The sequence below is a fragment of the Myotis daubentonii genome, chromosome 9, assembly GCF_963259705.1.
Source record: "Myotis daubentonii chromosome 9, mMyoDau2.1, whole genome shotgun sequence".
NCBI lineage: Eukaryota > Metazoa > Chordata > Mammalia > Chiroptera > Vespertilionidae > Myotis > Myotis daubentonii.
In genome coordinates, this window is record NC_081848.1 from 71,330,766 (window position 1) to 71,344,538 (window position 13,773).

Below are 13,773 nucleotides of genomic sequence, written 5' to 3' on the forward strand. Positions count from 1 at the left end.
TAGGCCTTTGAGAGTGAGGATCACAGATTTTTTTATCATCTCCTATCATCTCCCCTTGAAAAAACCCCACACTTAATTAGGGTTTCACTAAATTAATCAACTAGTTAATGTAGCTCATAGGACAATAAAAGGCTGATTGATACTGTTTTAACTATTATCCTCTACTAATTGAAGAGACTGGCTTTTAACCTACCCACAAAACTACAACAACAAATAATAAGCCACCCTTAGCTTGTCCAATGCCTTGTATGCCGGCACTCTTGTTGCCTTTCAGGGGTAGATAACAGAGCCCTCAGTTGTACTTTTCTTCAAAAACCTTACCTTAATGACAGCTCTTACTTACTTTAGGCTCTAGCCCTGTATTTCACATTATGGCTGCTTCACTATCACATCTAAGGTCATGAGGAACATGTAATTTCTTCTTGTCAGGCTAAACATGTTTCTGTCTCGGTACATGCTAATTCCCAAGGCACGATAAGGATTTTGGCCATTGTCTACACTGATCAGAACATAGCCTTTTTGATACTGAACTCTAAGTTGCAAAATGTTACTGCAATCCCTTCATCACCAAGATCCCAAAACCATGTTCTTGGGGTCAACTCAGAAACGGTAGCTCTATCCTATCTAGGGAGAGCAAAATTCTGTGCTGAGCACTCTTTCTTCCTCAATGAAAGAATAGTTTCTGGAGAGGGGCTTCGAGGATGATGTCAGAGTGAAACACCAGAGCAGCTCATGGCATTTAGGATTTAGGATTTCTTAGAAACATTGACACAGAAGGAAATGATCACTTAAAAGTGGATGGAGACCTCTGCTGGCTACAACGGTCCTTGCAGCTCCTTCAACTAGTTCTGAGTTGCTCAGCAAATAAATCACTGGGCTCCTCAGCCTCAGGTGACTCTGGCATACCAACCAGGGGCTCTATGGATCAACCACCGAGGCAAGAGGTTTATGCCTGTCTTACAAAAAGATGCAAATGAGACCTCCCCAAAGAGAATTCACTGAGGTGTAAAACTTCCCAGAACCAGTTGCATGCTATTTTTTTTAGATACTCCTGCCAAGGTCAGTTTTAAACTGATGGACAGTAAAAAGAGGGCAAAGTGTCCAGCATACTCTGGAAAGGGTCCTACAGAACAAAAGAACTCTCTCTAACCTTAGAGAGCTGAGACCTTAACTATCAATGGAACAGTGGCTCTCAATCGAAGCAATTTGTTCTGCAGGGGACATTGGGCAATGTCTAGATAGTTTTGATTGTCACAACTTGGGATGAGGGTGTGCTATTGGCATCTAGTAGCTAAACCTTTATACCTATCTGGGAATTACTTCAACCTGATAATCTCACCTCTAGTTGAGATTAGTCCAGTCTAGAAATATGGGGTTGGGAAGAGATCACTTTTGGAACATAGGATACTCAGAGAAGGGGCAATGCAGCAGCATGCTTTAGAAGGTCTCAATGTAGCACAGAGAAAGGGGGCATGAGAAAGCAGGAGAGAGACGTAGAAAGGGAGGCAGCAAAGTGCCACTTTCTTCTGCAGGTTGACATAATGTAGGGCATTCACCAGAGGAGGTAACTGGCCCTCGAGACTAGAGGGTTCAGGAAAAGAGATACCTTAATTACTGCTTGGCCTCTTACCTGCCTCTGCATTTCTTCAATCTGTCTTTGGGGGATGCTCTGCAAAATGCTGTATACGTCTGCCATCTTTTCTTCTGGCACAACCACAGAGGCTCTGGAAACAGCAGCAGAACAATTTACATATGTGCAGTCCTTTCACAGAGCACTTCTACATACATTGCCTGTTTAATTCTCATAAGCAGGAATGACAAACCTCCTTCAGCCCCCCCCCCCCCCCCCCCCCCCCCGCATTCCTTCTGGAGAGTGGCACACTCTTCCTCACTCTCCAGTGCCCACTCTGAACTCACACGGACTTTTCTACTTCAGCTGGACTGCACACCCAATCCATTCATTTACTCAGCACATATTTATGGAGACCCTGTTAGGAACCAGGTGCTAGTAATCCGACAGTGAACAAAGCAGACAAGGAAGAAATGGGAGTGAGAGAGCCATGAGAATACCTGAGGGAAGAGCTCTCCAGGCAGAAGGACTAACAAGTGAAAGGCTCTGGGAAAACAGCGTGTCAGAAATGTTCCAGCAACAGCAATGAGGCCCATGTGGCTGGACAACAGTAACGAAGATGGAGATGAACAGAAACCGGGGGGGGGGGGGGGGGGGGGGGGTTTACAGCAAAGCATATAGGCCACTGTAAGGACGTGGGCTTTTACTGAGGTAGAAAGTCACTGGGAGATTTTAGGCAAGCAAGGCACAATCTGATTATGTTCCACAGGATCACTCTCCCTAAAGTGTTAGAACAAACCACCAATAGCAAGACCAGAAGCAGGGAGAACAGGTAGAGGCCACTGCCAAATCTAGGCAAGACTTGCTGACGAGGAAGGAACTGATAAAAGTGATGAGAGAGGAGAGCGGTGGGATCTGCTAACATATTGGATATGGTAGGTAAGGGAAAGGGAGGACTCAACAGTGACTTACCCTTCGTGGCATTGAGCAGAGACTGCAATTACATTTGCATAGATTAATTTACTAAAATCTGAAGCCCTCTCCCCACACTACTAGTAGACTAGTCCACTGGGATGGAAACCACACCTAGTTCCACTCACCAGCATATCCTGAACATCTGGTACATTGCTTAGCACATACAGTTAGCACTTAATAAATATTTGCTAAATAAATACACGATTTCAACTACACAGATGGGAAAACCGAAGCTCTGAAAAGATTAAATGATTTGCCAAGATCACCAAGCTAGCTGGTTATCTGAAGCCAGGCTCCCTGACTCCAAATCCAGAGCCCTTCACCCACTTATCCATTATTCAACTACCCAAGCAGATCTGGCTTCCATAGGAATATCTTTTCAGACTTGGCTCAGGGTCACTGCCTCTGTAAAGCCCTCACATCTCCACCCCAGCAATGGTATGTGTCTCCTTCTCACTCTTCTCCAAGCACCGCACCCAGAACTGAGTCTCATCACAGTATTTGGTAATTACTGGTTTACTTGTCTATCTGCCACCACCAAACTATGCGCTTCTTGGAGGTAAGGTTTGACCTTGATCATCTTTGTATCCCCATTCCTAACACAGTATCTGGCAAATAGAAGACACTCAATCATGTTTTCATGGATGTATAAATGACTGCAAGTGGCTCATCACTTCTCTTAGGTACAAAGATTTGCAAACCCTCCTCTTCCAGGCTGATTTAGGCTCCCTGCTACATTCTGGGCTTTCATCGCCCCCTGTGCATGCATCTATTATAGCCCTTAACACACATTATAATTGGTTTGTCTTCCTCACTAGATTCTAACCTCCTTAATAGCAGAGACTGTATTATTCACAGGTTTCCCAATAAATGTGAGATGAATGAATGAATAGACATATGAATGAGTGCTACTTAAATTATTCAAATATCTGTAGTGATCATAGTTGGATAGAAATATCAAAAAAACTGGGAGAGAAGAAAGCAATTAAGCATTTAAGACCAAGTCAAGCCTGAGAAGCATATACAAAAGAAACTAATTTCTAATAATCTTTAACCTCCAAAGTCCTAGGGAAATGAAATAGCATGAGCCTCTTGGGCTAGTCTGTTTTTTAACAGCCATAACCAAGCAGAGCCTCCATCTGCCCATCTGTCCACTGGCAATGTTTCTAAGCTTTCATCCATGGGGAGGCACTCCACCTCCAGCTAGTCACATTATGCAAACTCAATAAAGACTCCAGAGCAATGGTTCTCAACTGAGCTTATAAATTATACCTGGGAGCTTTAAAATTCAGCATTCCTAAGGCTAAGCTCAGGCATTTTGAAAAGTTCTCCAGGTAAGTATACCCTGCAGTCTCTATAAACCGCTGCTTTTTGGCCAAGAATTGGTAAATGCTTTCTGTAAAGGGCCAGAGAGCAAATATTTTAGGTTTTGTGAGCCATACAATTTCTGCCATAACGACTCAACTCTGCCACTGTAGCACAAGACAATATGTAAGTGAAAGGGTGTGGCTGAGTTTCGATAAAACTTTATTTATAGCCAAAACCGGTTTGGCTCAGTGGATAGAGCGTTGGCCTGCGGACTGAGGGGTCCCGGGTTCGATTCCGGTCAAGGGCATGTGCCTGGGTTGCGGGCACATCTCCAGCAGGAGGCGGCTGATCGATGTTTCTCTCTCATCGATGTTTCTAACTCTCTATCTCTCTCCCTTCCTCTCTGTAAAAAATCAATAAAATATATTTAAAAAAAAAAAAACTTTATTTATAAAACCGGCAATCTACCATATTTGGCTCACAATCTCTGCTCCAGGCCAATGAACTAACTCTCCTGAAGGAAAACATAGGCAAACAATCTACAGAAGACATCACAATTACTTGAAGGCTTCTGAAATCTAATACACACAGACTCACTCGTGTAAAATTTATTAGAAGGTAACACCCACCTTTTCCAGTCAAGCACTTCGGAGAAAGGCAAAATATAGGAGTCTGCGATGACAACTGGGACACAGCCAGCCCGTAGAACGTCACTCAGTACCGCCTGGCCCAGCCGAGCCCCGCGAAGAACCACACAGAAAGTAGCCTCCTGCAGGAACAGAAGTAGAAGGAGGGATTTACAAACCAGTTTCACTGATCCGCTTGTGATCCCTGCAGAGCATGAAGTTCTCCCAAAGGCTGAAGCCAAGCAACACTGAGGCATCCTGACACAAAAATGCAACGATTGATTCACCCTTCTGCTCTTCAGCGGTACTTCGGTGCCTCCTCTGTTGGCACCCTGAAAATGTTTAAAACCCACGTCCAAGTCTTCTCTGGACACTCAACAATATGACTTCGCACAGACTGTCTCTTTCAGCCCTATGGTACCATGAAAATACATGTGGCACAGTGTACTTACCGCAGCCTACCGTGTAATAGAATTATTTTGTCTGGGCATATGGGGTTCTCTAGAGGACCCCCTAAGGCAAAGGTATCAAATCTCATTTCATCTTTCCACTCCCCATGGCATCTAGCAGTGTGCTCTGCATATAGAAGATAGTCATTTCATGAATGCAATACCTTTGAAAACACATTAAGACAGAAATGTTCTATTTAGAAAAAATAAATCGGACAAAATGAAAAACCTCAAAAGATGTTCCTCATTCACTCCCTCAGCATGGGGAACATCTGGGAAAATAAGAGATGCACAGGAAGAAAAATAGTTGCATTTGGTAAACCAAAATAAGAAAAGACCTAACACTCAGTTTCTCCCAGTTTTTGCCTCGTCAGGAGAAAAAAAGATTTTAAAAAAGACAGACTATTTAATCTTTAAAGCTAGAGAAAAGGAACATTTAGAAAAAAATGTGAAGAAACTCAATATGCCAAACTCCTCTGGGGATAAATAAGAGAAGCAGCAAGAGTCAGAGAAGAGAATCAGTCATGGCGCCCAGAGGCGCAGGTGGACAGCCCCGCCGCCCCGAGGAGTCAGCATCCAGATGTGGACACACGTGCTGATAACCATTTTTCCTGTCTAGACAAAGGTTACTATAAATACTCCTGTTCACATCACCACTGTTATCAGTCAGACATTCCAGAGGAGATGCAGCACTTTTTGAAAGAAAGTATTTTAACAATCTCAGCATGGGCTGGTTCTCTTTGGAGATTTAAAAAAAAAAAAATCATACCAGCACCTTGATATTTCCCCTTGAACTAACCTGTCTGCATCTTAAATATTTAAGTGAACAAAACTCAACGTCTCCTTTCTTAGCCCCCATGCCCTTTGAATGTCAAATATCCTGCTTATAAAACACCCCCAAAAGGACTGTATATTTAAGTACAGGACATGCCACCAGTAGGACATGCTAAGGGTGGCTAAACACCAAAAAACGAAACAATGACTAAAAATAAAGACCTTCCACGCCCAGGAAAAGCTGACTGTAGCTGTGGGCTAGCAGTCACAGGGTTCAAGCTGCCGCTTAAGACGACCATTTCTCTGACTGGCTTATGAATACAGGTGTAAAAGCAAACTACATCTGCCTGCTTTGTCTATGTGGCTTCTTGGTAGACCTCTCACATTTGCATTTTTGAAGTATAATGAATATTTGAAAGGCCTATGAACACTCACAGGCCAAGCAGCTTTGCACAAACACTATGCCAGGCATCGAAGCACCTTCAGGTCTACGCACCCAGTAAAGAGCCAGGCTACGCTTCCTCCTCCCCGGGGGGAGTTCTCCTGGCTGCCAGGGGAGAGAGCTGTTGGTCGGGGCTAATTTCACCGTGTGGAAGTGATCTCTACCGCGGCTCGGGCGGTCATGAATGACACTCACCTGCAGCACCTGGGGGTAGTCGAAGACCTGATGCTCGTGGCAGCGCTTGCGGACGGAAAGGACGTCCTCGGAGAGGTTGGTGCATTTATCTAGGACTAACACTGACTCTCCGTGTTTGGCCTGGAGGGCTCCCAGTTCCTCTCGGTACTCGGGATGCAGAGCCATCTGAGACGACAGGAGGAAGTATCGCCGGGGACTAGAAAGGAGGGAAAAGGTGAGTGGGAAGCTTAACTGGTGTGGCAGTCAAGGTAAGACAAACTGACATTAAACATATGCCAGTAGTGTTTTCTCATCAGTTTCCATATCTCTTGACTTTTTGGGAAATAATACTCTAGCGTGGCTGATGGTTTAAAATATTATATGCTGTACGAGAGTAAGGTGTGACTCATTCACATGCTGAAATATTATGCAATAGGTAAAAATTTTATTTGGAAAAAATTCTTAATGTTTTGAGGAACTACTTACAATACGCCAAGCCAAGCTTAGCATGCTAAAATACGTGTGTGTGTGTGTGTGTGTGTGTGTGTGTGTGTGTGTGTGTGTGTAAAAAGAGAGAAACTGACTGGTTGATTGGAAAAGAAACATCAACATGTTATCATTATCTATAGCTGATTCTCTGATGTGAAAAGGAACTGAGAGTTGGCTGCATCCTTCAAATGGGAAAAGAGGGAAACTTGAAGGGCAGCACTGGCTGTAAGACCAGGAGAGAGGAGGACTGCTCTGGCTGTTGAATGGCACCTAATGCTATGAAGAAGCTCCAGGGAAAGACAGCTCCATGGCGGTCAGCCGCCATCAGGAAGACTGAATTGGTCACTGAGAACAGGTCTTTACCAGAGGATGGAATCAGTCTTAACATCTGTACAACAAGGATGCTTAAAAGAAAATGGCGTGAAGAAAGGATTCCCAAGGGCCTAGTACCATTTAGAACTCCATCAGAGATAAAAATGAGGACACAAAACTAGTAAGGCAGAGTCAAGGGGGAAATTTTGGGGAGACCATATGGTACATAATTCCCTCCTGGAAGGCAAGATTCCCAGAAAACAGAGAGGTTACAGAGCATAAACCCTGTATGGGTTGAAAGACCACTAGAAAAGAGTAATACAAAGCAGGTTCCAGGAGGAAATGAAATGCCCATCACACCTAGTGAGATTGAATGCTCACTGAAATCTACCTCTAACTGGTATAGAGCACAGGAAATACGAGGGCTGTGCATCTCATAGGCTGGATGATAACATGAGTCTGTTCATAAGAAAGGACCAAAAACCTATGCTCTGTGAACCATCTCGCTCTCTTTTTTCCTTGCTTTGGGAAGAAAGGGAGGGTAATCGTTTCACTTTTCTTTAGTTTCTTATTTAAAGGTTCATACATCCATTGCCAAAGACTAATCAATCATTCTCTGAGGGCCCATCTTTTACTGAGCGCTAAGCTTCAGGTCCAGACCACACAGAGCGATGAGGGAGAAGGTGAACTGGCCTGGCCAGCCAGATCAGCTCACAGACTCCAGAAAACAGAGCAATGGGTACCACAGCCCCGGGTCACTTATAAATCTTCAGAACCACTTTTTTTGTAATTTCTTTGTACAACTGAACTAAAAGCAAAAGGCATTGCCCACACCACAGTGAGGAAAGAAAAGAATAAGCCGATTCCCTAGAACCTCACTGTCCAATAGCAATTAGCCACCTCGGGCCATTTACATTAAATTAATTAAAGTTTCAAATTCAGTTCCTCAGCCACATCACCCTCATTTCAAGTGTGGGCCCTATGTGGCTAGTGGGTGCCTGACAGCACAAATGCAGACCACCACCTCAACACGGGAGGTTCTGTTTGCTAGAGCTGCCCCAGAAGGTAGCTTAGACCCAGAGGCCTGGGGAAAGGTAAGTGGGAATAAGAGCCACATGGAATAGCATCCCATCAGGGAGACAATTTGGATCAACTGCACAGACTGGTTCCTCTCATCCTAGGCAATGTCCCCCTAAATTGTAATTTACTGAACAATAAGCTGAATATTTACATCTAACGTGTTTCTTCTGGACACTGAAACAGACTCTTGGTTTCTATTCCCAGCTCTGAGCCCCAACAATTTTTCTTTTGTGAAAGCATTCATTTTGGAGGAATGACTTAGTGGTGGAAAGACCAGATACAGGGAGCACTCTCAGCTCACCTCAAAGTATTTCCGTAATCAATCTTGTCTGTTTAAACAGGAGAAAGTGCTATAGCCCAATTCACAAGATAAGCAGGGAAACCACCTCAACAATTAAAGCTATCTGAAAATGATGTGGACTGCAAGAGTTTTTCTTATTAAAAATCAGAAAACTTTTTGTTTCAAAATTATAGTGAAAAGTCATGCATCAAGTTAAGGCTAAATGGCCCCTAAGGGTCTTTCCAATCCCTAAGACACTGGAACATGGTACTTGCTAGGTGTTTCTGGAGACTTTCTATTTCAGTAGAGCTGCTAATAAAAAAGGGTGCTCTAGCTGCAAGAATAGGCATGTTGGCATTCAAGAGGGTGTCCATGCAGGACGATGTAGTGTTGGAGTCCTAGCAGGAAGAGGGTGTTTCTGCATGAGGGTGGCCTACATGGAGTGTTGAAGGCTTTGTGGAGTAAGACTTTCTACTTGGGGAATAGCAGGGAGGTGGCCCAGCTCAGGTGTCAGAGCCCTAAAAGGGTGACTGGCTAAGGTTTCTGCACTATGGACAGGGGTAGAGGTAGTTATGGCAACCCATGGGATGCTGGAGACCAAGTGAGGTGAGGGGGCAGCTGGGAATCCCAGAACAGTCAGTCACAGGACCACTGGATCCCTGCTGTTACTGCTCCATTTTCAACATAAACGTGCAGATGTGAACAAGAGTCTGAAATGTTCCCCTGCGTCATGCTGGCTCTCCCTGACCTGACAGATGGTTGATGGAGCATGCCCATTTTAGTTTTAAGCAAACAAAATGTTCAGGTGGATTTGTTTTTCTTTTAAGGACTAAAATTACTGGCTATGACTTTCATGGTTCCTCTCAGCAGTGCTGATATCTAAGTTTAAGTAAAATCATGCTGAGAATTTGAAGTCTCCCTCAACAGTAACAGTTGTAAACTCCCAATTTAGTTCCTTTTAGAGAGAAAATGACAAGAATTCCAGCTGAGGCCAGCACAGCTGTGAGAAGGAACTATCAATAGCAACAACCCTCAGCTTCCTATTGAAAAAACAGAGAGGGATTTAATATAAAAATAAAAACAAAGTTCTTGCTACTCTATATAGCCCTCAAGAGATGTGGGAATTCCCTTAAAAAGCAACTCTCACAAAGAGCAACAAATACCAAACGCAGCCAAGAGGTCCCCCACCCTGCCTCCTCCCAAGTCCCTGGAAAGGATGAGTCTGGAGCCTGTCTTTGCCTTATATTTTTACTTTGGGGGGGTGGGGGATGGGGGGTGTTTATAAAAGAAACACCACAGTTGCAGAGCCAAACTGTGAGCTAGAGGGGAAATGTGGGTCCACATTCAGATGTGAAATGCACCAACTGGCCAGCAGAGGGAGGATCGTGCCCAGTGCAGCCTTTAACATCTGCAGCTGCCCTTGAGGATATATCGTGTCAGTATCTAGTTATTGAAGCAAAGAATTTCAGAAACTCACTGAGAACTTAAATGATTTAAGGATTTAAATTTGAGTCTAATTATATACAATAATTAGAGATATTCACTAAGAAAATAATACCAATATAGCAATTTAAGTCTTTGAAACTATTTAAAAATAATTTCACTGTTCAGCGTGATTTGTTCTCTGTTTTTACATCCTCTCTTTTTGGTCTGTTTTCTGTCCTGGATTAAATCTGCAGGGAATTAAGAGTCATAATCCAACATAAGAGAGTGATATTATACTGGAGAGATCAGATAGTAAAGAGAGTTTAGCTCAAGCAGTCTTAAGAAAGACAGAGCCCTAGCTGGTTTGGCTCAATGGATAGAGCATCCGCCTGCGGACTGAAGGGTCCCAGGTTCAATTCCGGCCAAGGGCACATGCCTGGGTTGAGGGCTCGATCCCCAATGGGGGGTGTGCGGGAGGCAGCCAATCAATGATTCTCTCTCATCATTGATGTTTCTCTCTCTCTCCCTCTCCCTTCTCTCTAAAATCAACAAAATATATTTTTTTTAAAAAGAAAGAAAGACAGAGGCACAGAGGCCACCAAACCAACTGACAGACCTGATCCTCACAGCTCACTCTCTGCCTCAGCCGGCTTCTCAGGATGCTCCTGGCACTGCTGATGTTTGGCTCCAATGACTCTCTTTGTGGGGAGTTGCTCTGAGCATTGCAGAGGGTTAGTGGATCCCTGGCCTCCACCCAGCAGATGCCAGGTAACACAGCAGGCCTATTTTCCTTTGAAAGGTTGGCCCTTGGCTAGTGTGTGGGAACTTCGATTTGGGAGATTTCCCACCATCCCCAGAACTGATAAGAGCTAAGCCCCCGGGCCCTAACCGGTTTGGCTCAGTGAATGCAGGGGTCCTCAAACTACGGCCCGCGGGCCACATGCAAATACAAATATTGTATTTGTTCCCGTTTTGTTTTTTTACTTCAAAATAAGATATGTGCAGTGTGCATAGGAATTTGTTCATAGTTTTTTTTAAAACTATAGTCCGGCCCTCCAACGGTCTGAGGGCCAGTGAACTGGCCCCTGTTTAAAAAGTTTGAGGACCCCTGGAATAGAGCGTAGGCCTGCGGACTGAAGGGTTCCAGGTTCGATTCCAGTCAAGGGCATGTACCTTGGTTGCGGGCACATCCCCAGTAGGGTGTGTGCAGGAGGCAACTGATGTTTCTCTCTCATCAATATTTCTAACTCTCTATCCCTCTCCCTTCCTCTCTGTAAAAAAATCAATAAAATATATATATTTTAAAAAAAAAAAAAAAAGGGCTAAGCCCCCGGCAGGGTGGCTCAGTTGGTTAGTGTCATCCCGTATGCCAAAAAAAAAAGGTTGTGGGTTCAATCCTCAGTTGGAGCACATAAGGAAGGTCACGGATCAATGTTTCTCTCTCACATCAATGTTTCTCTCTCTCAGCCCTTCTCTCCCTTCCTCTCTCTCTAACATCAATTAAAAACATATCCTCAGGTGAGGATTAAAAAAATCATTTTTAAAAAAGAACTGTGCCCAAACTGTTTGTACAAGTGATATGGCTTAGACTGAGCATCTGCTTTCCTTCTGGGAGTCTGGAAGTTTGGCACATGCCAGGCAGTGAATGCCCGTGTGACTAGCTCTCAATAAAAAGCCGGGGCACTGAGTTTCTAAGGCGTTTCCCTGCGGGCCATATTTCACACATGTTGTCACAACTTGTGCTGGGGAAGTAAGCAGTCCTGTGTGGCATCACGGGGAGGGGCCCTCGCATGCCTGCACTTTGTTTCCCTGGACTTCACCGCAGGCGCCTTTTCCCTTTACTGACTATGTTTTGTACCCTTCCGCAAAAAATCATAGCCAGAGTACAACTACATGCTGACTCCGGAGTCCTTCTGGCAAATCACTGAAATTCAAGCTGGTATTGGGCACCCCTCAGTGATAACAGTAAAACATGGCTCCATATATTGGAGGGGGACAGATGTTCTAGGGGAACAAATCAACCCTCTTCCCCTGTTGAGAGCCAGCAGCCTTGCCATACTTGGTCCAAATGGCCTCCAATAAAGGTTTGAGTTGAGCTGAAGAGAACTGAACTGAGTAAAACAATTTCCAGAACTTCAGGAAAAATAAAGCAAAGGGTTAAAAAAAACTTTCAGAAACCACACCACTGACTTAAATTTCAGTAAATGTTCACAGAAGCTGCAAGCAGAGGAGTAAACTTTTTTCAAGCTCAACTGACTTTTCTCTACCTATTACAGTTATTCATGTCTAGTGCTACATAAATATACCAAATTAAGATATCAGTGGATGACAGAAACTATACCACCCCAAAGAGTACAAGCTGTACTAACACAGAATATCCTTTTCATTTTATGGAAATCCAGCCTTGAAACAAAACATGAACTATCATTTTTTCCAGTCTACAAATTCTCTGTAAAAATTATTTTTTAATTTTCACCTCATGATGATCCAAAAAAATTAGGACAGGCATATTTTGCCCATATTTAATGATGAATACTGCTAAATATTTTTCAATATTCAAGTTTGTATTCAGTGGACTAAAATTTTTCTAAACTTTGCTGAGTGAAGATTTTCATAATAAAATGTGGGGAGGGATATGAATTGTGCATCTCTACGAGATAAAGATCCTATATAATAAACGCCTAATATGCTAAGTGTCCGGTCAGCCAGTTGGCCTTTCAACCAATCAAAGTGTAATATGCTAATCATATGCTAATGCCTCTCAACTGCTCGCTATGACGTGCACTGACCGCCAGGGGGCAGACAGTTGACCAATCTACCAGTTGCTATGATGTGCACTGACCATCAGGGAGCAGATGCTCCAACCAGTAGGTAAGCTTGCTGCTGGGGTCCAGCCAATCGGGACCGAGGGAGCCCTCCCGCGGTCCCTCCCCAGCTGGCTAACCTCCTGCATCCCTCCCTGGCCCCGATCGTGCCCCAATTGCCCTCTCACTATCTGGGACTCCTCAGGGGATGTCAGAGAGCCAGTTTTGGCCCGATTCCACAGACCAGGCTGAGGGACCCCACTGGTGCATGAATTCGGGCACCGGGACTCTAGTAATAATATAATATGCTATATAAAGGGAAGCTTCCTATTGTTAAAAAAGCAGTATGGAGAAGGACAGCATCACCCAGCATATAACAGTATAGGCAAGTCAAACCCAAAAAACTGTTATTAACTCCATGTTCGCCTTGAAAATGCAACTCAGTTTCAAAGAAAAAGCCCCAGCCATCACATTATGTTAATCTGAATGATATTAATGATAGTTTTATAGATTTGTTTGTATTTAATTTGTAAATTTGTTTTAGTTTTGTAGTTGTATAAGCACAAAGAGTTTAGATTATTGTTTTTTATTTGTACTTATTCAAGTTGCATTATTTTAAAAGTAATTAAAGTGAAGGAACCTTGCCCTGGCTGGGTGGCTCAGTTGGTTGGAGCATTATCCCACAAACCAAAAGGTGGCAGGTTCAATTCCTAGTTGGGGTATGTACAGGAGGCAAACGATTGATGTTTCTCTCTCACATTGATATCTCTCTCTCTCTCTCTCTCTCTCTCTCTCTCTCCCTCCCTCCCTTTCTCTCTAAAATCAATAAACATATCCTCAGGTGAGGATAAAAAAAAAAAATCAAGGAACCTTGAATAGCTACCAAAAAGAAATCTTGAAAAACAAACACAAAAATAGAGGACTCACATTTACCAATTTCAAAACTTACTACAAAATTACAGTAATCAAGAGAGTAGGGTAGTGCCATAAGGAAAGACAGAGACCAATGGAACAGAACTGAGAGTCCAGAAATAAACCCACACATCTATGGCCGGCTAATTTTCA

General features: G+C 43.6%; 1 protein-coding gene across 2 annotated transcripts in view; it reads right to left on the reverse strand.

Moving 5' to 3' along the window:
• The window catches only part of EXT2 (exostosin glycosyltransferase 2), a 121,469-nt gene that overhangs the window by 91,719 nt on the left and 15,977 nt on the right, over positions 1-13,773 (reverse strand). For both annotated transcript variants that reach the window (XM_059709597.1, XM_059709599.1), the window contains exons 5-7: positions 6,340-6,535; positions 4,483-4,622; positions 1,631-1,724 (exon numbers count right to left, since the gene is read on the reverse strand). In XM_059709597.1, coding sequence (XP_059565580.1) covers positions 1,631-1,724; positions 4,483-4,622; positions 6,340-6,535 — 430 coding nt within the window. The remainder of the gene's footprint in view (positions 1-1,630; positions 1,725-4,482; positions 4,623-6,339; positions 6,536-13,773) is intronic.